A 26,037-nucleotide genomic window follows, 5' to 3' on the forward strand; every position below is an offset into this window, starting at 1 on the left:
CTTGTGAATATCTTAATGAACCGATATGCTTTGGTAAACCGGCTTGTTTATTGTTGTACCTTGTATACATTTTTTATTACAAATCATTTTAGCACCTGTCTCTTTTTTTTAAAATAATCTTCCGAGTTATATATTTTTTTTTACATCACTGCCCTGTCTGACATCCAGAAAACCACTAGAGCAGTGTTCTGAAGAACATGTAGAAACCCCTTTATATAACTTCAGGTCTTCAAGTAACCCCCTGTATTATTAATATTACTATTATTAAACAAGACTTATATAGTGCCAACATATTACGCAGCGCTGTACATTAAATAAGGGTAACAATAGTCACAGCTTATAGATTATTAGGGTGGTGATCTGTAAGAAGAATCCCTCTTATATTGGTGGTCATTGGAAGAAATGTCGCCTTTACATATAGCCAAAAACATCAAGGGTTTCTTAAAGAGGAACAAAATGCTGGAGGAACCCCTAGCAACCTTTGAAAGAACCCTGCAGGGGACAGAGAACCTAGTACTCATGTTAAAGACTAATTCCAAAACTAAAAAAAATCCTACCCCTGCAGATGTGGGGTAGGGGGGGGAAATTAAATGCTCACTTTTGTATAAGTGGGGCAGGGAATGTGTAAAAAGGACATTTACTTATCTTATTCCTTTGCTCCCGCAGACTCCTCTTCTATGTGAACGATCCCAAGCAGCCTCCAAGCTGTGATTGCAGGAACTGATGTCATCATCTATAACGTAGAGCCAAAAGCCCTTCACTATAGAGATGCTGTGGGTCAGCGAACAAACCAAAGCTCTGGAAAGTAAATTATCACTTTACCATTACATCTATACAAAACTGAGCATTTAACCCTTGAAGTACATGGACGTTCCACAGTTTTGTTTTGTTTATTCCAAGAATTCAACATTACAAAAAAAAAACTACATTTTACAACCAAGCAGTGGACACAGTCTTGAGGTTCATCTTATAGATTCAAAAATCAACATTTACACAAACTACACATAAAAAAATCAGTTTAATTATCAACACTCCAGTGCGCTTTGTCACCACAGAGTGTAAAAGGCAATAATATTATATTAACAATAAAATGCATTTATTCAAAGACAAATTCATTCTTTTACATAACATGCAAAAATATACATTTATAAAATAAAATATACTGTAAATTCCACATACAAAAATATTTAACATTTCCTAATATTTCCTGAATATAACCATATAAAGAACCAAATTGTGACGTTAAAATGTCTTCAGTGGTTTTGAAATCTGAAGCATCGCAAGGTTTTATTTACAGGAAACCTGTTATAAAAGAATATGGAGGTTGGAAGTGCTGTCTTTTCTTTCTGAAAATGCTAGTTACCTGGCTTTTATGGTGATTCAGAGATTTTTTTACTTTCTGTATTAAAGCCCAACTCTGAGCTTGGGTAGAAAAACCCTCCAGTGATACCACAGGTTCTCTTAATCTTTTACAGTGGGATCCTAAATGCTTTAAAGAATGTTCCCATTTTCTGCAGCATGGAGGGGCTTGGTGCCCTGGGCTCACATGAAAGACTACTGGGAATCATTTAGTCTGAAATGAAGCAGTGCTGGATTGTGTGGCTTGATAGCACCAGAAACAGGGCTTTTTTTTTTTCTACAATTTTAACTTATACCAGCCATGCTCCTTTCTTTACTTCTTTGCCTAAGCTAGACAAAGGCAGTGTAGCCAGGTAACAAGTATCCTTAAAAGATGACAGCATTTGCAGCCCTTGTAAAAGCATCCTAAAATCCCATGCTGCAATGCTAGTGTACAGACAGCAGGTGGCGCAAATCTGCACCATGAATTAGGAACTTAACACTGACCTACATATACAGAAGCTGACAAGTATTAAATGGCTTAGCTAACATCTCTCATGTGTATTGAAGGTTGCAGTTTTGTGTCATGTTTGCCATGTTTAGATGCTGATGAGTAAAATATTTGCCTGGGATTCCCTGGTCAGTTTTCTGCACTTGAATTCCCAATGTTTCCCATTTGCTTACAAAGAACTTCCAGTGTCACTGTTTGATTATCAATATACTTCTTTTTATTACAGGACAGAAAAATGCAACTGGTTGTGCAGGAGCCCCAAAAGGCTTTAGGTGAAGAAACAATGGTGGGACTTCCTCTAAAGAACACAATATCGTCAAGCGTTGACTTCCACCACAACTTTAATTTCTTTTTCTGGTGGACTGATCTTCAACTTCAGGAGTACTCACTATGTCAACTTAGACAGGTCTAGAAGATTCAATATTATTCATAGCCATTCTGTATTCTTAATATGTTAGGGGATTAGTAGTGAATATCAACATCACTGCATAAGTGAACATAAATTGTGCTGGGCAGAATTTGTTTGCACAATAGTGTTTAACGTAGGATTAATAACATTTGGTGCTATATGTCCAGCATTTTAGGAGTATTGCCAGTTAGAAATATGCTAGTTTTTTCTGGTTCTTTTCTGTATAAAAAGGTTTTTGGGAAGTTTTGTATGTTGTCCCATAGGGAGGACTCACACTCCTTTTTTTATGCTGGTTACACCAGGACATGAAAAAAGGGTACAGAGTTATTGTTCCTCTCTTAAAAAACAAAGGAGGGGGGATTCTTGTGTAAAAGACCTGTCTGGGTTGCCCATTGCAATCAGTCAGCTTCTCACTTGCATTTTCTGTACGTAAGTGCATAAGCCGATCAGTTTCTGAGGAAACAAAACATATGTAAATGTCTCTGCTGTCTGAGGGAGACATGCACATGGTAAAGGCACTATGTCCAATTATAATACTTTGCTGATGGTAAGATGCCTCACGTTGCTGCGAGTTCAAATCCACCTCCTGCTTCCTCTTCCTGTGGAGGCAGCCATGTCCAATCAAATGACTAAAAAAAAAAAAAAGAAATTAAATAAATGAACATTTCAGAACAAAATGCATTCCATGTGCAGGCATGCGCCAGATACAGGCTCACTGCATGTACTGTTGGCATTGAAGTATGTACAGAATTCCCACAACCTTTACACATCACATTCAAAATAGAAGCAATTGACTGGTACTGCTGTCTATTGCTATCACAATTCTGTTTGGCGTAAGCAGCATATACATTCTCCAGGATGGTACAGTTGTCCTGATTAGGATTCAAATGAAAACTGTCCCTATCATTCACCACAATACGTGATGGATTGGCAAAGGTCTTATTAAAAGTGGAACTAATGCTCGCTATCCTCACCTATCCCCATTCTGCTGCAGGGTGCCACCATGTTCTTCCTTCTTCTTTGTCATATTTCCTGAGCTGGGGTTCAAGACATCATTAAGTCCCAGCAAGAGCAGGGAAGCCAGGATTTGTGGGTAACCTGATAGTACACCAGAGCGATCTGGCTTTTTTTAAGTGGAACTTTGTTCCTCATGAAGGGTAGATCTGTACTTTAAATTAGTCCCTGGAAAACTGGCTTCATGTTGCATTTACAAATATTACCCTACTCCGAGTTATTTTCCAACTAGTTTGCGGTCTCTTAGTCAAGACTGGGTGGCAACGGTTGTGCAAATAACCCTAAAGACTAGGGTTTCAAAAGGAAACTTAGAGGGAACCAGAAGAATATCACAGCCATGGGATCACCTTTCAATGTGATAGTCATAAGCTTATAATACATTTACCCTAACACTGCAGAGAGTACTTACTGTTAGACTGGAGTCCGGCTCTGTCATTAAACTCCTCACAGAAGACTCCAGGTCTCCACACAGCCTACGTGACTCTGAAAGAAGATCCTCACTGTGGGCAGATACACAAAGCATTAGAAAAAAAGAGATATTTACCAATAAAAAATAAGATCCTTAAGTATGCATTGATCAAGACTTAATGGAAGCACAGGGCCTCCCGGGATACCTACGTCATGTGTCCCAGGACGCTCTGGGTGCTCTTTCTGCGCATGCCCTAATCTCGACCAAGGGGAAAAGATGCTGATCCCACGCATGCACAGTGAGATCAGCTTTCTTTTTTTTTCCCCTTTACAGTGGCTACGTCACCAGATCTCGCACCTGATGAGAGGATACACTTTGCAAACTTGGAATGGATCTGGTTCAGAATTAAAATTTTGCTAACAAATAGCTAATAACTTTTAGGAAATCAATTCCAGGTTTGCTGGATCACCCAGCTTTACTGATGAAAGTGTACCCTCCCCAAAGCTTTAATAAATCATGGCACATGTTTTATGGAGATGGCTTTTCTAGAACAAACCGCTACCACAAGGTCATACTGTTGCCTAAATTGAGGCTAGATTGCGATTGCAAAATACTTGTGTCTTTTAGCACACGTAACTGCAGCCAGCAAAGCTCCATTGGAACTGTAATCATTGAACTTTACATTCCCCTTATTTGTTATTTACACTTTTCCATGTTTCAGATCATCAGTGACAGTACCTTTTCTTTGCGTTCTCCTGGGCAGGGGGTGCAATTCCTGGACCACGCACTTTACTCTGTGTAGAAAATGACAAAATCATCATCACCACAGGACATCCACTGTTTATGTTAGCATTTCATTCAACAGGCTGCTGTCCTATTTTTGCTGTCCAACTGCTTGATCCATTTTGAACAAAACATTGTAAAAATGACAATACATCTATAAACTGACAGCAGATCAGATGTCTGACGATAGGACATTTTGCCATTTCAGTAAGGCAGGGGTGTCAAACTCAAATACACAGTGGGCCAAATTTAAAACTGAAAAAGCACAGCTACTACAATTCCCTGCCTCTATAAAACAGTCCAATGCGGGGGCCCCACATAGGCAGAGAGGCCACTGGTCTATAGATGCGAGTGATGCCGATACTATAAAATACTTGTGTCTATAAAACAGTCCAATGCAGGGTGATGCAGAGGCAGAGAAGCCGCTGGTCTATAGACACGAGTGATACCGGAAACTGTAGTAGCGGCGCTATTTCAATGCAGCGGGGGGGGAGCTGCAATTCATATTAAGGATTCCTTTGGGGGCCAAAAAAAGAACATTGTGGGCCAGAGTTTGACACCCTTGCGGTAAGGCTTACTGCATTCTAAATCAATATGTTGTATTAAGCGACAACATGATTAGGGACAGGGAAAAAAAACGAAAAATGAAAACTTTCATTTAAACACAAGGGTGCCAAATGAAACCATTTAGCAAACTTGAGCTCCTAATATGTATTTGAAATCTAAATTAGGCAAATTAGAAGTTACCCCCTCCTATTGTATAATACTTTGCAACCTTTTAGATAGACAGGATCCTCTTTTTGTTCTGTGTCACCATGTCATGCTCTATATTTTTTTCATGAAAACCATGAAATGTCTTTTTATGCACCTCTAAAAATTATCTAATTTTAGATCACATTTCTTCTATTTTCAGGAATAAAATTAATAAATAAAATACTGGGAAAGTATGCCTGTAACTGACAGCCCTTTAAGATGTCCCCCATACTGCCCCTTTTACTGTCACAGCCTGTACATAGGACATTTCAACATTTCAAAGAATTCAACCTAAGTATACCAATAGGAGGTTACTCCCTTGGCAGATACTGCATATCCATGAGTAAATGGCGTTCTTTGCAGGATATAGATTATTAGCTATTATTGCTCTATACAACCTTCCTAGTGTACATACATTTGTGAAACAGCCGCATGAACCCAAATTTGTCTGTCTCAAGGTCCCCTGAGGAAGCCAATAGGCAAAACGCGTCAGGAGCAGAGACATCAAGAATCTAAATGTATTGTTGTTAAGCAACCTATAATGTTTATGGGCTTTATGGTTTCTATACTTAACCAGATAGAAAAGTATGTAAAGCCCCACACTAGGCCTACAGGGCCTGTGGAGGTTGGGTAAAACTCAATTACTTCTAGCCTGTTCTACTTCTAAATATTTGATAATCTAGGGGTTGGCCAACACTATGGTTTTGATATATCGAAATAAAGCCACAAAAAACTTTCTCACTGTATATGGAATGAGACTCTGTGGCAAAGGGATGAGTAGGTATGCAGTCCATTAGGGGAGTTTAACCAGGGGAACTATTGGATTCACATTACAAATTAAATTGTAGTGTCGGTAGACTTGGCCTTTAAAAGTTAGATGACAGGTATCTATACTGGAAATATTTATGAGGTATAGGCTGCAAAGTGCTATTTATTTGCTTTCCCACTGAAATACAGAGTAAATTTATAAAGAGAGAATCAATATAAAGGGATCTTGTAATGTTCAAATGGATTAAGTAACAAGTTTGGTTTAAAGGAGGCAGTGCAATCTACTTTTCGTAAAAATCTGTTCTCTCACCAACTCGGGCCACATAAATACCATGTAGGAGGAACATGACCATTTCCCTGGCACCCCATTATGCAGTACTCAATACCTAGCGTCTAGCCTTTAGCTGTAAAGCTTCTGTATAATGTAGGAAACTAAAATAAATGAAGCTTGTTCATTATCCTGTTCTGCATTTCTTATATTCAATCCAGACAAAAGTGTCATAACAACAACCTGACATTCATCCCAGCCAGTCTTTTCTCAAAGGCTTAATCAAATGATATAAAATCTTCCAACTTGGAATTAGATCCTCACATATAGACATTCGTACACACACACACAAATTTCTCCTTACACAAGCAATCCTGAGTAGATCCCACAGCTCCTGCTGTCTCTTCTCCTGTCTTTTTACCACCATCTTCTCATCTTCTCTCATCAAACTCATAACCTCCTTTACACGTGGGGCGAGCTCCAGAGCTTTCCTCTTACACAGCACTGTCTTACTGCAGAAGAAAATCCATATATGAACAAACAACCCAAGCCATTGATACATAACTTTCATATTTTATATGACAATAAAGTTAATCTAAAAGTTCTTTGGAGTTCTGGAACTACATATAATAGTTTAATTCTCCTCTGTTTCCCCACGGTGGTGATTCACCCTCTATAAAATGGAGCCTATACTGGAACCGAAACAGAGGGAATGTTATAGTAGTGACATTTTCTGGTGGCAAGTGTCTACAAGAGATTTCCATCCTGCTAGAAAGATCACCTCTTGCTTTCTGTCTACAGGACAAGATGTCAAAGTTATCTCCCAAATGAGTCTTGGATGACAGTTAACATACATGATAGGAAGAATAGTGCCCCAACATTGGCTCCAGTGAGGGAAAGTGTCCCTAATGTTTGTATCAACATCAGGAACAGTGCCCCATTGTTGGTATCAATGGAAGGAATAGTTCCCCACTATTGATTCCAGTGAAAATAATAATGCCCCATTGTTACCATGAAGAATTTTGACCCTGCAATTCAAGGGAGGAGGAATAGAACATCATAACTAGGTAAAATGTGAGACACTATCGCTGGCTCAATTCCAGGATGTCATTGTTGAAAAAGTAACTGATACTCTTTTTTGTTTGTTCTATGGAATGAAGTTTTGTTTGTTTATTTGTTCATCCTTTCCTTTAGTTGGTTATTGTACTGAATTGTGAATGTTTATTTCCCATTTGAAAACGGAAAATGGAGGAGAGGCAAATGTATTTTATTTCTCTTGGTAATGTATTGGTACTCTATTATGTTATGTATATTGCTTATGCTTTATATTCATGATATGTGCCTTGTTGTTTATTCTAAATGTATTTATACTCTGCCAATAAAGATATGTTTAAAAAAATAGGAGTAATAGTCCCTCCCTCATTGTTTTCAGTGGGAGGAAAAGTGCCCAATGGTTAAATGCCCATTAGCCAAGGGTCTGTTAATTGCAAGCAAATTCACCTTGAGAGGAGCAGTTTGATAACCGCTGATGTATAGGAACCTATCACTTTCTAGATACCCATCTCTAATTTCTACAGAAAGCCCCATTACTCTAAAAAACAAAATACCTGAGCTGGTCATATATTAAAGCAACTCTCTTTTCAAAGCTTTGGATAGCCTGGAGGAGAAGGCGCACCATTTCTTGGCTGTCACCTCCTGTCCTCTGATCTGTGAAAACAAATGACAGGAAATGATGCCACAGTTTATGAATACCAAACAACAGCATTCAACGGGAAGCTCAGCATACCTCTCGGTCTCTCTCGTAGTTTCCTGTAAAGATCCTTGGCCTGCTCCTCTCTGTGAACACACAATGGAACTCTTTTTAACATCAAAGCTAGAGGACCCTTGCTTGATTCATGTAAAGAGTGTATTTATACACAAATATAGAAATATACAAAGATTAGTCAAATAGGTACTAGGGAAAATGCTACTGCATGTAATTTTTAGCCAGCATAATGCTAACTTTTTGAGATTTTGTTACTCTACATGTTTCCATAAACCTTGAATTGATGGTTTGGCACAAATGCATCATAACATTTATAACATTTTTTCAGGTAAAACATAAGAACGTATGCATTTAAAATCATGTATTGTCACGTCTAACCTCTCTCTAGAGGGGGTGCACATATCAAACTACATGCAAGTTAAAGCAATGCCTAGGTTCCTAGACGCCCCATTCAACTACCTTAGATGAGTATTCAACCCACATGTGTTCAGCTGATGCCCATAAACTTCTATGGCGCCATATACTATGTATCTCCTATAGACAACCCCAAAGAGGGGGACTGTGACTGCATAAAGACTGAGGCAGATCATATGGAAATGGGAAAGTTTGCATCTGGAATGGATAGATGTAGTCTAGCACTGATCGAGGCTGCAAGGAAACTGTAAATCCTTATCTACATACTTTTTCTGTGTCAGTGTCTAATCACAGCCTCCCCAATTACCTTGAGCAGTGTTTTCCTAAAATCACCCTATTCTGCCCTTTTGATTTTGTAAATTGGACCCATTGGTTATTATTTAACAGTTCCAATAAACTGCCTATAACTTACATGTCATCCAGAGTCCCACGATGCCTCCTGCCCAGAGGATTTCTTTGCAGTTCCACACTGTCTGTTTGTAAGGCCATCATTTTCTCCACTAAGTGCTGCACTTCCTGCTCCTGGGAATTACAAGTGATACATGGAAATTAGGGTAAAAGAAAGTGTAAATTTAAGCAGTGTTTCTGGCAGAAATTACGGACAGTTGGGGTCTGATACTAAGATGATGGGAAAATGGCACGTACTAAGAGGGTGAACATTGGTAAGGTAGAACAAAGTACAGAGAGACGGTAGAAATCTGGCAGAATTATAGGGATATATAATTGGGTAAAGGTATAACAACTGGGAACACTAAATGTCTTGCCCTGGCCCCTTTTTGACCACCCAGCCACAGCTTCTCTCCACCCAACTGAAATAAAAGTTCTGTAAATTTGCCCTGTATGAGTTCTACAGTACAGGAGATTACCACACAAGCTTAGGTACTTAAACTAGTCGCTTTGAATTACATTATTTTTTCTATCAATGGTTTAGCATTTCCCATTATTATGAATATTATTTTTAATAACTCTTATAAACCAAACTAAAATATACCATGATCTGGATTTCATTTAAAGCCCAAGAGATACTCACACACGTAAGCGACGCTATCAGGATGAGGGCGGTGTGAGATTTGGGGTTCATACACTGTTTTCCGATTATCAAAGAGAAATATCAGGTCACATTCCCCTTGGCGCCCATCACTAACCTGTGCATAACAAAAAAAGTGTTAGACTGTTCATGACAATATACAAGATTGCCCTTTCATTTTATAAACCATTACAGGAGGCTTTAAAAAGTTAGGTATACTGTGAATCAGGATATACTGCCAGATTTTATTGTTTTATTCAACATATTATTTTACTGGAACCAAAACTGAGTAAACAGTCATCATTCACATAAAATAACAATAGCTGAAATGTGCACTCACTTAAAATACATCATGCTTTCACTGCTATCCCTTTAACATAATGAGAAAAAAGTGTTTTTTTTTAACTTTTTATTAAGATCCCCCTTCCTGAAGGGGAAACCCACAGCCTCCTGGAATACATGCGTCATATATCCTAGAAGGCTTTGGGGTGCTCACTCTGCACATGCCCGAAATCTGACATGCGACATCAAGGGCAAGTGCTCAATCTCACAAGTGCACTGAAATTGGCATTCTATTTTATTACATTTGGAGGAAGACACGTCACCCGATCTTGTACCTATGCAGTGCAGGATGGGGTGAGGTAAGAAAAAACCCAGAAGAAATAAGGCAACTTTGGATGGAATGGCGAGCCCTGGAGAGAAGGGGGAAGCAGAGACAGCACTGGGATCAGTTTGTGGATGGATTGAGGGGTTTTCAGTAAAGATAAGTGATTTTTTTTTAATGAAAGTTTTGCTTTAAACATTGACTAATCAGCTATTGGTTCTGCATTTTAGGACCAGAGCAAGGAATAAAGAAAGTAAAAGTTTTTTTTTTTGTACAAGACATAAATGATCATTTAGCCTCTGCATTGTGAAAGTAGCTCCACTGCAAGGGTAATTTTCTTTTAATGATTAGAGAATGTCTACAGAGTAGATGTGATGGATCTAATGTCCCCATATCCTCACCATGCTGTCTGCTACATATTGTATAACAGGCTCATGGGGATTCAAGGCCAGCCCTGAAGCCTGTAACAGTTCTTGTTCATCCTCTGGAATTTCAGTGTCCTCTTGCAAGCGAAGCTTCAGGGATTGCAGGGTCTCTTCTTCAGTTACCGGGTACATGTGCACACGGCCAGACACCATGTTTAATACAGAGAGCAGCTAGGAACAAAAGGAACACAAACATGGATTAGATATAGAACATCCACACAGCCATAGAAATAGCCACCAACTCATGTTACAATGGAACATACACACAAGTGTAGGAATGTACACTCATCTGGGTTGGATGGGATAGAGAGGTTATTAATAGCCCCTTGTGTATAAGGATGGGTCAGGGTTTGACATAGTTTAATGTAGTTTATTAGGTGTAGTACATTAGGACAGTAACACAAAAAAAAATTGATTCTATTCGATCTAAGTGATTGTCCACAATACAATACTGCAGTAAAACTAAAAAGGAAAGACTAACACTGGCGTCATTTTAAAAAATAAAAGTGATGAATGTGAAAAATTATGCATATTAATATGTATTTCTGCATTACATTAAGACCTTCAACCTGAAGAGGTCATTAGTAGCTTTATAGATTGATAAAGAAAACAATATACATAACAGGCCTGGGAAAGAGTAGAACATATTTGTTAACGTTCTCCACTCTCTGAGAATTTCACTGTATATTAAAGCAAGATGTCCAAGCTGGCCATTAATTAATATTAATATTAATAATAAACAGGATTTATATAGTGCCAACATATTACAGAGCGCTGTACATTAAACAGGGCCATCTGCTCTCACAATTACATTACATACTGTATCAGCAAAATAAAAAAAAGAACCTATTGTACTTCCATAGACATACAGGGGGCTATATAAAATGAAAATCAGTTGCTCTTTCCTTACCGATGGAAACTGCATAGTTTATTATACATGTAATTTACATAATGCATAGAAAAATGTGATACTTGTTGTGTTCATCAAACATTATTCTGAATAACACCACTGAGAACATTTTCAGTCATTCATATTGTTTTGTCAGGTAAAATTACTGGATTCTCTTCCTCTCTAAACTACTTTTAAATCCGTCAAAAAGAATGGGGCTTGTCTCAGAGTCCTGCAGCACAGTGCACAAAGAACATAGTTTTACTTAAAGAGAAACTCTACTCAAAAATAAAAAAACAAAAGCACTTACCTTAAATTCTGCAGGGCAGTCCGATCACTGCAAGGGTGTCTGTCATCAGGTCCCGCGTCGTCTTGGCTTCCGTCCCGGAGCCGGCGCTCCGGGCACTGCCATCTTCGTCTTCTCTTCCAGGTTCTTCATTCTACGTCCCCTGACCCAGACGCAAGATCGGGTGACGTGAGATAAGAAAAATTTGCAGATCTCACTGCACATGCGCGAGATCGGCAAATTTTTCTCTTTGAGCAAAAAGGCTCCTTCTGCGTATAAGCAGAAGCAGTGCCCAAGAGCCTGTCGGGATGCCCGATGTAGGTATCCTGGGAGGCTTTGCGGTCCCATTCATTCTCAACCGCCTAGGTTGCTGAGAATTAGGGGGTGGTGTGCACCCTTTTTTTATTAAAAATAAGGGTGTTGCACTTAAAAAAAAAAAAAAAAAAACTAATTTTTACCTTACATAAAAGGGTAAGGTATAGGTACGCTTAATTAAATGTGCCTTTTATTAAACTTTTATTCCAATATTATCTTTCTCATCTTATTTTCCTATTAGAAAAAAAGTCAAAGGGGCATTTCAATACTGTGCATCAATCTGAAAATCTGGGCCTGCACTCTCCTGAAATATCTGTTGAAACTAATACCTTTGTACTTTAAAAAAATGTAACATGGCTGAGTATTGCACTCACATCCTGCATTTTAATATTATTATAATACAGTATTCATTTTTACAGTCTAAGGCCAAATAACCTAACTGCATGTTTTTGGAATATAGGAGGAAACCGGGGTACCTGGAGGAAACTCAAAGCACTCTATGCAGTTAGTGTGCTGGCTAAGATTCGAACCTGGAACCCAGTGCTGCACAGGCCAGAGTGCTAACCACTGACCCATCGTGCTGCCCATCTGAACACTATTTCTTTAAAAAAGTAATTTTATCATTATTTAGTCATTGCCTACCTTAAGATTAAGAATGGCATCTAAGGCTTGAAAACAGCCAACATCTGGAGTTTGGGGATCCGTGCCCCTTTGTCTGGGGTGCACCAATAACATACATTGCAGCCAACGCTCCAATTTACCAGCCAGAACCCTATGATAGAGAAAAGACATTTTTATTGGGTAGATCTAATACATCAACTTCACATCACAATAAACATATAAAATCAGCTTTATGAAGATAACCACCTCAAAGTGGACCCCCCAAAGATAGGAAAAACAGGCTGTGGTTTATTTTATCTCAGGACTGCAGCCTTGGAAAGCCTTTTCCTCATACCACCTTTCTTTGAATGTCATCTTTCCTGCTGCAAACGTATTCCTTCTTGATGAACCCCCCACATTCACAGAATAATAATTATTTTATTTAGGAATTTTAGTAACTCCTGAAATGACGCACTTGCCTGAGCAGCTATGCTTACTTACTACACTGTAAACAGAGAGGAAGCTAAACCTAGATGTTAATTTACAACCCGTTCATGGATAACGTACGCAAGGAATATGCTTGAGGTGGGAATACCGCGCCAATGGAGTAAAATATAAATTAATGGTTGGTACCATTACTATTTGGTTTAAAAAAAAAATGTAATGCAAACATATACTACCAGGTTAGATGCCTATAGACATAAGCAAGACAGTAATGCAGGGTCAGTCTTACATATTAAGGTGATTGGGTGTTGGCAGAACACTGGAGAACCTCACAGATCCCGATAAGTCTTCATACACCACAATGTGTTCATTGCTTTTCTCTCGTACTTTCGCATGCCTGAACACAAAAAGAAAAAAGTATGTAATAGATTTTGAAATAATATTACACTAAACATTGCTGCAAACATAATTATTTATTATTATTGATCATCATTGAGATTATTTTCCTTCACTGTTGCCCTTTAATTATTTTTTTTTATGATTATAGTAGGAATCAAGAGCAGACCCCCCACTACTCTTTACAATAGACTGAGCTAGGAGATGGAACCATGGAAGCTGTAAGGTGATATCTATTAGCTGAAATATTGTATTGGGATGTGAAAATCCAGTAGAGGATAAAGAGGGGGAAACTAACACTAGGGAGGGGAGATGGGAAAGCTGATGCAGGTCCCCCAGGTTGCATGTACTTGCACTAGCCTCCCAAAACTCCCTACCATGGCCAAACCTCAGTCGGTTGTAATGTTCACAGCTTCAGCTTTTGCAGATGGTACCTCGTGCACATCCCTTTTCCAGCAGTAAGACTGCTCATAATAGTAATGAGCTACTATAAATGTGTGGGAGGGACGAAGTGGCAGGCTCTGAGACTACCTGGACAAGTCATTGGTTTGCCTACCATTCTTGTCCATGATTCACTCCCAACAATAGGATTTGGGAAGCTGTAAAAGGTATGCACAACTTTCTTTTTTTATGTAAGTTTTTATTTAGGATTTTAACATATACAAGTATACAACAATGCAGAATCACAAAAAAAAAAGAAAAAGAAAACAAATAAAACATATATTAAACAATAGGAAAAAGGTAGGGGTAAAAGCAAAATGATGTCAGAACATAAAAATAAACATCATGAAGTACATACAAAAACCACATGAACAAAGACAGGATTACAAATACACCTGTGTTGTTCTAAACCTTTGTATCCAATATAACAATACACAATCAGTACTTAACTAGCATCAAGTAAAACAAATGATCATTCCTAAATAAACGCCTTACAAAAAAAAAAAGGGAAAAGAAAGAAAAGAAAAAGAAGAAAAGACAAGAACATGAAGAAGCCCAAGATCTCACTAGGGAAACAACTAGTCCAGCCAACCATGTATGCACAATTTTCAATGCCTACACATCATGCCAACAACAATCATAGTGTTCCTTTACAAACCAGCGAGTAACATATATATATATATATATATATATAGCAGTTATATGGATAAAACTTTATTAAACAAACTTTATTAAACACACATAATAAACTAAATACAGGATACAAAGCTGTTCTGAAAATAGTTTGACATTTTATTTTAGCCCCTGACATTAATAAAATAATCAGTGTTCTCCCCAGCCCTTTTTAGCTGGGCGCACCACCCAGCAACTTTCAGTAACCACCTGGCTGTTTTTGGGTGGTTACTGATAAGTTGGGTCACAATTCAGAGGCTGCCACCCGCCTAAAATTTCGTCCCACCCAGCCAGAAAATTTCTAGGTTGAACACTGGCATGCCATAAAATTTAAAGCAACTCCTTACCACTGCACTGGCTGCCAATTTGGTAGAAATGGCCGAAAGCCTGTTATACATTCAAATGCCAGGGTGCCAAAACTCCAGTAATCCACAGTGACTGTGTACTTCTGCTGTTCTAGTAATTCTGGGGCCTGAAACAAACAAAAACTTTATGATGACAACCAGGAACAAAAAAAGGAGGTTAAAAAATAAATAAAAGTCCTTAGTTAAATAGAGGATATGGGGCTTCTCATATTTCCTCCCATATAAATCTATGCCCCATTTACATTTGGAAAGCTGCACATAATGCTCCAGTACCATGTTTTCTCTAGGGTCCTTCTTTAAGTGTCCATTCCATGCTTGACATGAGCATTTTAGGATGGTTTTTGTCAGGGAGGTCCTCTTAGAATCCAGTGGAAGATCTAACAGCAATGACACTAATGCAAGGGGATTTTTGGGGAAATGTTAGTTTTTACTACACTTGCTACTCTGTATGTATAGTGTACCTGTATAATTTTTAAAATTTATATAGTGTAAAAAATCCCAAATAAAATGGATTTAAAAAATGTATTTTGTTATCCAATACTGTTTGCATGTTATTTTGATAACAATTGATGCTTTGTAATAATGATGTTTGTGCAAAATGAATGATTTCATACAAAATAATATTAACACAGTAATGTACATGTACTACAGTGATACAATGCATATGTTTTTGTCATGACATACACTTGAATACTGTAGCACAATCAGCCCAACAAATAGATAGCTGAGGTGTCAACTAGGTATCTAGTCAATGAAAACTACAGCTTTTGATTCCTTTATTAAAAAATGTTCACAATCTGACTTGTACCATATTGTAGATGAAGCTGCCTGCAACAATTGGCATAATTTAAAACAGGAACAACAGAAATAGACGGAATAAATGTGTCTTTCTTCCAGGTTTGCTGAATCAACCAGCTTAACAATCCGACTTGTACCCTATTGTAGATAAAGCTCCCTGCAACAGTTTGGCATCATTAAAAACAGGGTTAATAACAGAGTTACATATAATTTGTCTTTCTTTCAGGTTTGCTGGATCACCCAGCTTCACTAATGAATGTGCATTCTCTCCAGCCTTGGAGAGCTTTAATAAATCTGCAACAACCCTACCACAAACCAAGTGTTTTAGTTAATAAAGAGCTATGGTCTCTCTGGGTCTCTGAAATAACAATGGCTTTAGCAGTCATCTACACTACTGTTTTATTTTTACAGTGATTTATGAAATACAAGGCACCTTTACTTTCCCAAGCTCAAATGTATTATTAAAGCTTAAGTAATGTTGATCACTTACCAGATACTGCAAAGTACCAACAAAAGAAGTGCAGAGACTACCCTGGTCCAGTTCCTTGGCATATCCCAGATCTATGATCTTATGAATCAGCTAGAATGAGAATTTAACCAACATAAATTTCAAATGTGCTTTCATACTTTAACATGGTTATTCTGTCTTTTTTATGAATATTGGTGTCATATTTATATAATAAATATAAAGGTATATGTAAAGTGACCTGGCCAGGCAATCAATTTTTAAGTATTTACTGTATATATTTTCTTAGGAAGCAGTATAAAAGCTTTAAAAAAAAATGAATAACAACCTCATGAGGAGTGGGGATATTAAACATAAATCTTACAGATGAAGCACCCAATTTCACTTGTGGGTTTATATAAGAAAATAGAAGACTGCTACTTCATTAATGGGAGAGGGAATGTGGAGAGCTGACAAGCCAAAACACTGCTGGGGGAATGCTGAGCTACTGGCCCTGATTTATTAAAGCTCTCCAAAGCTGGAGAGAATACACTTTAACCAGTGAAGCTGGGTGACCCAACAAACCTGGGATAGATCTGATCCAGGATTCAAAGCATTTGCTAACAAATAGCAAATGACATTGAAGAGATCCATTTCAGGTTTGCTGGATCACAAAGCTTCACTGATGAAAGTGTATTCTCTCCTTGGAGAGCTTTAATAAATCAGGCCAACTGTGTCACTGCTGGGGAAGAGACAGTGTAAGCCAAGCTGTTTGGAAAATGACTTGAAGAATTACAGTGCTTCTCCTGTGTACTTTAAGGGGAAAGGTTATCCGCATATAATAATGTACTGACAGTCATGGCATATTTGTATTCCCCATAACAGCTGGTTTACATTTGCATTAAGATATTAGTGCTGTTATAGAGCTTACAGAAGCATCTGGAATTTTGGACCTTGTGTGGGTGACACCTTCAGCAAGCACAAACTACATCAGTTATTCTTCCAGAATTATAAAAAAAACACTAGACACTTCTACAATGCACGTACACATTTTTTTTTTAATGCTTCCCAAATACAATTTATGATAAAGCTCCTTAAACTTTAAAAGCTGTAAATTCCCTTACATGACTAGCCAGAGCTACCTATGCATTATCTTACCCTGCCGTCCCCTTGCTGTAGGACAATGTTCTCTGGCTTCAGATCCCTGTGGATTATTCTATTCTCATGGAGATACCGTAGAGCTGAAGCTGTAAGAAAAGTAAAGCATGCAATTAAATGATTAACCCTGCAGTAATTAGCGATAATAACCTAAAGGACATAAAAGAAAAAAAAAATAATCATGCCTGCAGGCATGATTTTACCATTTTACCTGTCTCAAGTATAGACAAGAATTAACCTATAAGTGATGTCATGAGGATGTTTGTCCCTTCCTTCTTTGTGGTCTACATACAAGGTTTGGTGTGTTAATGGGAACCGACCCTCATTTATAGTGCTGACTTGTGCTTTCCCAAGTGTACACAAGTGTCATATGTAATTCACAAAAAAGAAATGCTTGTATAAATAAAATATAAAACAATAAGTCCATAGAGGTTTACAATAATACTTATTTATAGCTGACTTCATGTTTACTTGCTTTAAGACCAACCCCAGACCTGCAAGGGTTACATGCTGGTTTATGTCTAGAGGTGATTTAAACAGTACTTGTACCTACTTTACCACCAGCTCTCCTGCATGTTCTTCCCCTGTGCAACTGGTCCCTCATAGTCTGGCTGCAGTCACAGACACAGACGTCATCCCTGCAAGGCCAGAGTACTGCACTGTAGGTGGAGAACACAGGGGGCCCACCCATAACCCGGATCATGGAGAGAGAAAACAGGTGTGTGGGAGAGCCCATTCAGAGCTGGTATCGGACGAGAAGCGATCTGTCCTGGCGGATCCATGAATGATGAACAACCTTGATGCAAGTGAAAGGGAGCGAGCACAGCGGGGTGCCACTCGCTCGTTCTCCCCCCTCCCCTCTCCATTGAGTAGAACGGCGCTATATGTACAACGCTCATTCATTCATGAAAGATCCTTTCCAACGACAAAGGTCTTAAGTGTGTACGCAACCTTAACAAGCAGAGTGACTCCAGCCAAAAGACTACAGCAGTTCCCCCCTCCTCATCTCCATTATTTAAAGAAGAGTTGGAAAAGCTTTTCTTTCTCTAATATTTCAGTTGAGTCATCATGCAGTTATAAGCAGGATAGGCCGGACTTTGTTTATAATATACTAGCTTGATAACAAACAACTAATGCAGCCTTATGTAAAGATGATAAGCTGCAACATATTACATTTTTGTTCTTGGGTTTAAATCTAATGGAAGTCAGGTTCATTAAAATGCTAATTGGTTATGGTGACTTTCTGTGCTTCCAGCATTTTTTTTCCTGATGTCATAAAGCAGAAATTGTGAATTCATACTCACAGATATCACTAAGGAGAGTTAAGATTGATGCTTCCTTCAGCCCACAGCAGTTTTCATACTGATTTAGGTGCTACATAAAAGAAATATCAGTGAATGTGAGAAAATGAAGGAAAAAAGCCAAACTACTTTAATGTTTTTTTCCACTATGTAGATACAGCAAGATAAATTATACACCGTCATATCGCATTCAAACCTATTTTATGTGGTCAGGCTACATCCTGTGGTATGTTCATCATGTAGGAAATTTATAAAGCTGCATGCTACTGCCATCCTAGAAATCAATCTAATACTAGAACAGCTAATTAAATAAAAAGTACAGATATGGGGGGTGGTTACCCCAGTTTGGTTTCTAAAAGCAATGACACTAAATATCATTTATATAAAAAGGTTTATACATGGGAATTATATTATAAACTAGATGTAGTACAGAAATCCTGGCAAGTACTTGATCAAACAGACATTACATTGGATCAGTACATGTAAACTACATATTTTACTGCCTACCTTGCGTAAGTCACCTCCCAGGCAGAACTCCATAGCCAGAAGAGGAAGATCATTGGGAGCCAGTTTCTGTAAACCTTCTGGAACCTCGCGGGCAGAAACTACATTCTTGTGGTTCAGTCTATGTTATATATAGTAACATATAAAGTAAATTAGACATAATATAAAGCGTATAAGGCTACATACACACGACAGATGATTCCCTGATAATCACCTCAGAGCTGATGTCAGACCAGAATCTGGCGTGGTTACGACGCTCATAGTTCAAGAAGCTGTCCTGGCAGATCCATGAACGATCGTATAGAAGGTGAAGGGAGAGAGCACAGTGGGATGCTGCTCGCTGGTTCTCTCCCCACCACTCTCTATAGGGCAGAATGGTGCTGTATGTCCAACGCTCGTTCATGCATAGTTCAGTCTTTTGTCGTTGGCAAGGATTGTGAAAGATCCTTTCTAACGACAATTATTTCACACGTGTATGCAACAGCAAAAAGTAAATTCAGAGTACAGCAAAGAAAACACACAAAACTAAAGATAAAAAAGTAAAAGCATATGTAAAACGGTTAGAAAAAGAAACAATCACAAAAAAGGAAACTATGCACCACACATCTATACTATCCCTATATGTAGCTTTGTTAGTTGGAATTCCATTATCTTTTGAACATTTTACAAATATAAGGGACAGTACAGCCTTATACATTCACCTGAATCATAAATCCACCTCATACATTCACAGGGAAGGGGCCAAAGCTCAGGAAAAAGTGAGAGGTTGATTTACTAAAGGTGTAGAAACAGCTCACCTAGTAAAATGAATGTTTTCAAACATGCATTCAGTTTAAACATCCAATCATTTTTTTTCTCCTCAGGTATAACTAGCCATTTCAAATCAATATAGGTTTCCCTTATTTACTAACATTCACTTTGCAAAGTAAACACTGACTTCAAACAGTATCTACTAGCATTAAATTATTACTAAATTTCAATAAAGTTCCCCCCCCTTTTATGATGACTCTGATGCCCACTATATTTTCTGAGTGATTTATTAACACACCTTCAACCTTCCTATATAACATACTATGACAAGTGCAGGGGAAGAGAATAGAAGAGGATCTCACTTTTTCATAATCTGAATTTCTAGGCACCATCGCTCCTTGTTCTTTGGACTTAGCTCCTGTCTGCATTGTTTGATGGCCACTTCTTCCCCGGATTCCTGTGCAAGAATAATGTGGGGCAAAAAAGAAATGAGCTAAAATGTAGAAGTAAATAGTGACAGTTAATGAGATGATGAGCACAGGAAAGAGAACTGAGAGAAGAGGAGGAGCTGACAAGTAGGTAAGAATAGACATGAACATCTCCAAAATCCACCCCTACCTGTCCCCAGAGACCACCAAACTCCTTGTACACACTCCTATCTCTCGTCTGGACTACTGTACCTCCTCCTCTTTGGTATTTCACTCACCTGACTCTCTCCTCTACAATCTATTATGAATGCTGCAGCCAGACTCAACGATTCTTCCCACCGCTCCCTCTTCTGCTGCATCTCTTTGTAGTTCTCTTCACTGGTTTCCATTTCACCTTTGCCTTCAAATCCCTCCACAGTTCTTGTCCCACTTACCTTTCTGACCTGGTAGAAAAATACTCCCCTAGCCGCTCCCTTTGCTCCTCCAGTGACCTACTAATGACTTCCCCACTCATAACCTCCTCATACGCACAGCTCCAAGACTTTTCTTGAGCTGCTCTGACTCTCTGGAATGGACTTTCTCATCCTATTCGGCTTGCTCCTACTTTCTGCTCATTTAAAGGAGCACTCAAAACCCATCTTTTCAAACTTTCCTACCTGTCTTCTTCTGTCTCCTAAACCCTCACTACTCCCCACCATTGCATATCCCCCTCCTATTGATTCATACTTCCCTCACCTCCTAGATTTTAAGCTCTTCTGGGCGAGTCCTCCTGCTGTGTCACTGTCTGTATCTGTCTGTCAATTGCAACTCCTATTTAATGTACAGCGCTGCATAATATGATGGCTCTATATAAATCCTGTTTATTAATAATAAAAATAATAACAACATGATGATAAGCAAAGGATGGAAAAGCAGAGAAGCATAAGATGAAAAAAGAGGAGCACAAGTCAAAACAATAAACAGAAGAAAATTATAAAATAAAAGGTGAAAGAGAAATGAAAAGAAGAAGGAACATATTATGGCAGTAAAGGACAGAGAGCTGAACACAAGCTGAGATTGGAGGGATCAGTAGAAATAAAACAGGAAAAAAAAATGATGAGCTGAAAAGGAAAAAGATAAGCAGGGGTATAAGTTCAGGGTGTCCCAAAAGTCACCACAGCTAGGGAAAGTCATTCCCGAGGGCTGCAGTGGAACTCAGCATCGAAAAAAGCTTGATTCAGCAGATGCTTCTGAAAGTGTTAAAGCTCTACCTGTACCAATTCAGGTTGTTCAAAAACTTCAAGCACAAGAATATGATGCTCGTGTGGAAACGTGTGAATCACTCCTACACCATTAACACTTTGCCCGGTGAGTCAGAGATTTCCTGATCATCAAGTTTCCTGACCAATGGATTGGTCGAAGGGGTCCCCTCGAATGGGCTTCCCTGACCTTACACATTGTGATTTTTTTTGTAGGGCTATACCAAAAGCAAGGTGTATGCCACTAAGCTCTGTAACCTGTGACAGCTTGAGGAAAGAATCCGCATGGCCTGCAGCGAGGTCAGGGAAAAGAAGCTGCAAAACGTCGGAGAGCCTTGTGTCTGAAGGTGGCTGAAAGTTGTCGAAAATGGAGGCACTCATGTGGAGGTATACAACTAGTCTTCAAGGTGTTTGAACGTGATGGCAAGACTAGCAAGTAAAACTGCAATGACTCCTTTCATGATGTTATAAATATGACTAAACTCTTGTGTAATTTTTAGGAATTCATGAAAAGTGTATAGTGACTTTTAGGACATCTTGTATAAAAGGGAGAGGTAAGAAGACGGAGAGAAAAAGGTGAGATTGTAGAAGAAGAAGATTAGAAGAAAGTAAACAAGAAGAAGAAGGGGATGAAGAGAATGAAAGCAGTAAAGGGAGGTATAGAGAGTGACAGCAATGATTAAGAAAAAAGTAAGAAAAGAGGAGGAGATGATGAACAGAAGTTAAAGGAATGGGAAAAAGAAGAAGGGAGCCACAGGGGAGCAGAACAGTAAAGAAGGAGAAGAGCCAACACAAATGAGGAAGAATGAGCATAAGGGCAGAACAAAGGTAGGGGATAAAATGAGAGAGCAGAAAAGTTAAACGTAGCATTAAAGCAAAAGAGGAGTGTTAAGCAGAAGATAAGAAAGATGGGGGAAAAAAGTACCAGAGAGAGTGGAGCAGGGGATGAGTAGACCATGACCATAAAGAAGTGGCAGAAGATTAAAACAAAAGGAGAAGACTGAGCAGAACATGGGGGTTGAGATAAGAGCAGAAAGTATACGTTTAGGGGAAAAAGAAGAGAAACGGTGTGGAGTGAGGACAGATGGAAGGATGTGTAAAACACATGGAACAATGGTCTACTTTGAAAATCATGTACAGTTGATTATGCAAAGAAATTGTCAGAAGAAACCAGTATTCTCCCCAGAATTATTTTTAAACTGGTTGGGAAGAAGGTGCAGGCGGGTGGCAGACCCTGTTTTGTGACCCAAGTTTTCAGTAACCACCCAAAAACAGCCGGGTGGATACTGAAAACTGCCAATGGTTCACCCAGCTAAAAGGTGCTGGGGAGAACACTGAGCTTTTATACATTGGAAGAGCAACCTTTCCAAATCCTATTCTAAGTCCTACTACAGGGGACCCCATACATGAGGAATGTTTCTCCTTACCCTATTATGCCAGCGAAGGACGTAACCAAATCCCCCGGTCCCCAGACGCTCCCTCATCTCCCAGGGTCCACAGCTCTGCGTGTGTGAAGACGGAGGCCAGCTGGTCCTGTACTGGGATGCATCCTAAAAATAAAAATCACACAAATAATAAAGTTAGGGAAAAGAAAAAATATCAGAATACATGTGTACAAAACAAATATTAGGAAAATGACACCACCACAAAATAGACACCACCACAGCGTTTCCTAGTTTCTATGAAGCAAATGTCCATGCTTTTTTTACAAACAAGTAATAATGGCCCTTTTGCCAGCAAGCAAGAGTTTGGTACAGAACAGTGAAGTCATAAAAACAACCAGAAATTCTCTTCAGTGCTCAACCCAGAATTTTTTTTTAAGCTGAGTGGGAGGAAATTGTAGGCAGGTGGCAGCCCCGGTATGGTGACCCAACTCTTCAGTAACCACCCAAAAACAGTCGGGAGGTTAGTGAAGATTGGTGGTGAGCCCAGCTAAAAGGGTGTACTACTCTATTCATCTTCATTCCTCAAAGCTGAATGTTCCTAGGTGAGGTACATTTAGTAGCTTATATAATAGGACATTTCAATATGCAAGAAATATTTGATATAATTGCAGTAACTGATGGAAACCAAACAGATTATAGGCCGGTGTCAATGAGCTTGTAAGAGCTGCTTCTCTTGCCATACAAGTTATTAAAAATGTAAAAGAAGATGGAAGCAGGTCCACTGCAGGTCAACTGCAGGTCAAACGATCTTGAGGAACCAGTCTTGCAACCCTTGGACCTCACCACAGCTTCCTATAAAGATAGAAGTCTCACTTGTAGTATAATGTCAGTTATACATAAACACTCAAATCCAAATCCTCTCTTCATCAAATTGTGAAAATAGAATAACGTTGATGTTGCCAGCATTGCAGCTGCTGGTGGTTTCTAAGGATTGTTATCAATGCTGGTCAGGTCGGGTCATATTATGAACCACAGAACACCCTACACCCACATGTTTAGAGGAGTTCTGTGGTCTTTTCACCCCAATGAGCAACCGACACAGAGAAACAAAATCCATAGAATGACACAAAGAGAAAGTTTATAAAAAATCAGAGAATCAAATTTATTCTCCACATATTGATAGGTTTGGAGTAAGCCACACACACTGCCTAAACCCCAAGCAAATGTTTGTTGGAGCACCTTCAGCTTTAATTACGACAGGCATTTGTCTTGTACAACGTCACAACATTTATTCCCAGAGTTGTATTCATTTTTCACCAAGATCTTGTACTGATGATGGGAAGGTCAGACCGCTGTGTAAAGTCTTCTCCAGCTCTTCCCAAAGATTCTCCATGGGGCTCAGGTCTGGGCTCTGTGGTAGTCAGTCCATGTGTGACAATGATCTCTCCTTGAACCACAATATGAGCCTCATGGATCCTGGCACTGTAAACTTGGAATATCCCCGAGCCATGGGGGAAGAAACAATCCACCGGGGTGGTAAAGAGAGAAGGAGAAACCCACAGCCTTCTGGAATCCATATCCCAGAAGGCTGTGGGCCGCCTCTTCTGCGCATGCTTGACCTTGAACATGCGCAGAGGGGGCTTTCCTGGAATGTACAAAAAAAGTGCCCACACATACGCATACTTTTTTTTTACATTTTCAGGAAGACACGTCACCCAATCTTGAGCTGCTCGGTGATGTAAGAGGAAGCTGGAAGAAGATGGCAGCACCCGCCGTCCAGTCTGCCCCAGAAGGAAGAAGGAAGCCGGGACGGCGCAGGACCTACTGGGCTAGTTAAGGGCTCAATGGCTTTCCACCTGTAAAGGAAAGTGTTTGGTTTTTTTGCAGTTCTGCTTTAGGTTTGTACAATTATTGAAGACAAATAGAGGGATGAATCTCCCCCATTGGAGACATGGGCAGCACCTCTTCTATAATTCCCCCTACCTGCCCGATCACTCCGAGCTGCGCATTCGCAGTGTCAGCTTTGTTTGCCAGGGAAACCTGACAATCCCGGCTTCCCCTGCATGTGCCGGGATGAATGAATTCTCCCATTGGTGGGATGAGTTACATCATCCCGGCCAATCAAGGCGATCCAAGATTGTCCTGAAGAAGACAAGGAAGATGGCAGAACACAAGTGAATCAGCTCGACTTTCAAGTTGTCAAACCAAACGCATACCATGAATGGGGATTTCCCTCTCCCTACCTGTAGAGAATTCCACTCATTATAACCTATTAAAGCTGACGTAACCCCAACCTCTAATTAATTCTCCTTTTCCTGTTTCTGATTGCTGTCTTCAATGGGGGAGATTTGTCTTGTTGATCGCTGTGACAGAAAGTTAAAAAAAAAACTTCAATTTTAAGCTCTGTTGTGTCACAGGAAATGAGGAAAAATCACCCCAATGGGAAACAAATTTCATATAAAAAACTTTATATAAACATTGATTTGAACAAAGCGTCATAGCAACAAGTTGCTATGTTCCCAATGCGCAGCCAATCGGTGCCTTCCACTGAGCCCCAGAAAAGGGGCGGGATCTATGTCAGGGAGCTTCACTGATTGGCTATCTGTCATGTGATCAATACTAAATCAATAATAAACATAGAAAGTTTGTGTTTACATTGTTTGGTGATTATTGTAGGATGGTCAGGCCGCAGGACATGGAGGCCACATTGTGAGGAGTTCCTATGACCCCCCAAATGATAAATATAACAATGACAGCCAGCAGTACATAGGAGAGGCCCATAGTGATCAATGTACATGGGGTGGGATGTATTGTGAAGCTCAGGGTTGTCCCAGGGCCACCTAACACAATGTAAACAAGCAGCCAGCCATACCAGGGGAGACCCAATACCCCCAGGTGGAGGATGGGAGGTCACACTATTAATATTATTGTTATTATTATTAATAGACAGGATTTATATAGCGCTGTACATAAAATACTATGTACCTGGTGTGTCATGTGCGGGGTTCAGCCTGGACTGAGCAGTCTCCGGTGTACCGTACAAGCCCCCTCCGGTGCCCCGCCCCTCACTCTGCTCTTCTGTACCGGGCACGGGACCGTCCTGTGTAGCGCTGTCCCTGCACTTCCTCATTCAC

General features: G+C 39.4%; 1 protein-coding gene across 1 annotated transcript; it reads right to left on the reverse strand.

Annotated features, from left to right (window-relative positions):
• Positions 1 to 875: 875 nt before the first annotated feature.
• On the reverse strand, positions 876 to 26,037 carry IKBKB (inhibitor of nuclear factor kappa B kinase subunit beta). The gene is made up of 20 exons (XM_072398915.1): positions 25,889 to 26,037; positions 22,946 to 23,068; positions 20,215 to 20,309; positions 19,106 to 19,223; positions 18,602 to 18,671; positions 17,298 to 17,386; positions 16,185 to 16,274; positions 14,879 to 15,003; positions 13,312 to 13,419; positions 12,621 to 12,750; positions 10,465 to 10,659; positions 9,440 to 9,577; positions 8,845 to 8,966; positions 8,040 to 8,089; positions 7,861 to 7,960; positions 6,618 to 6,765; positions 4,420 to 4,475; positions 3,682 to 3,772; positions 2,820 to 2,887; positions 876 to 2,711 (listed from the first exon to the last, which is right to left on the reverse strand). The coding sequence occupies exons 1-20, from the start codon at positions 25,898 to 25,900 to the stop codon at positions 2,705 to 2,707; spliced, it is 1,935 nt and encodes a 644-aa protein (XP_072255016.1). The 5' UTR covers positions 25,901 to 26,037; the 3' UTR covers positions 876 to 2,704.

This window comes from Pyxicephalus adspersus, chromosome 2 (genome assembly GCF_032062135.1).
Source record: "Pyxicephalus adspersus chromosome 2, UCB_Pads_2.0, whole genome shotgun sequence".
Lineage (NCBI taxonomy): Eukaryota > Metazoa > Chordata > Amphibia > Anura > Pyxicephalidae > Pyxicephalus > Pyxicephalus adspersus.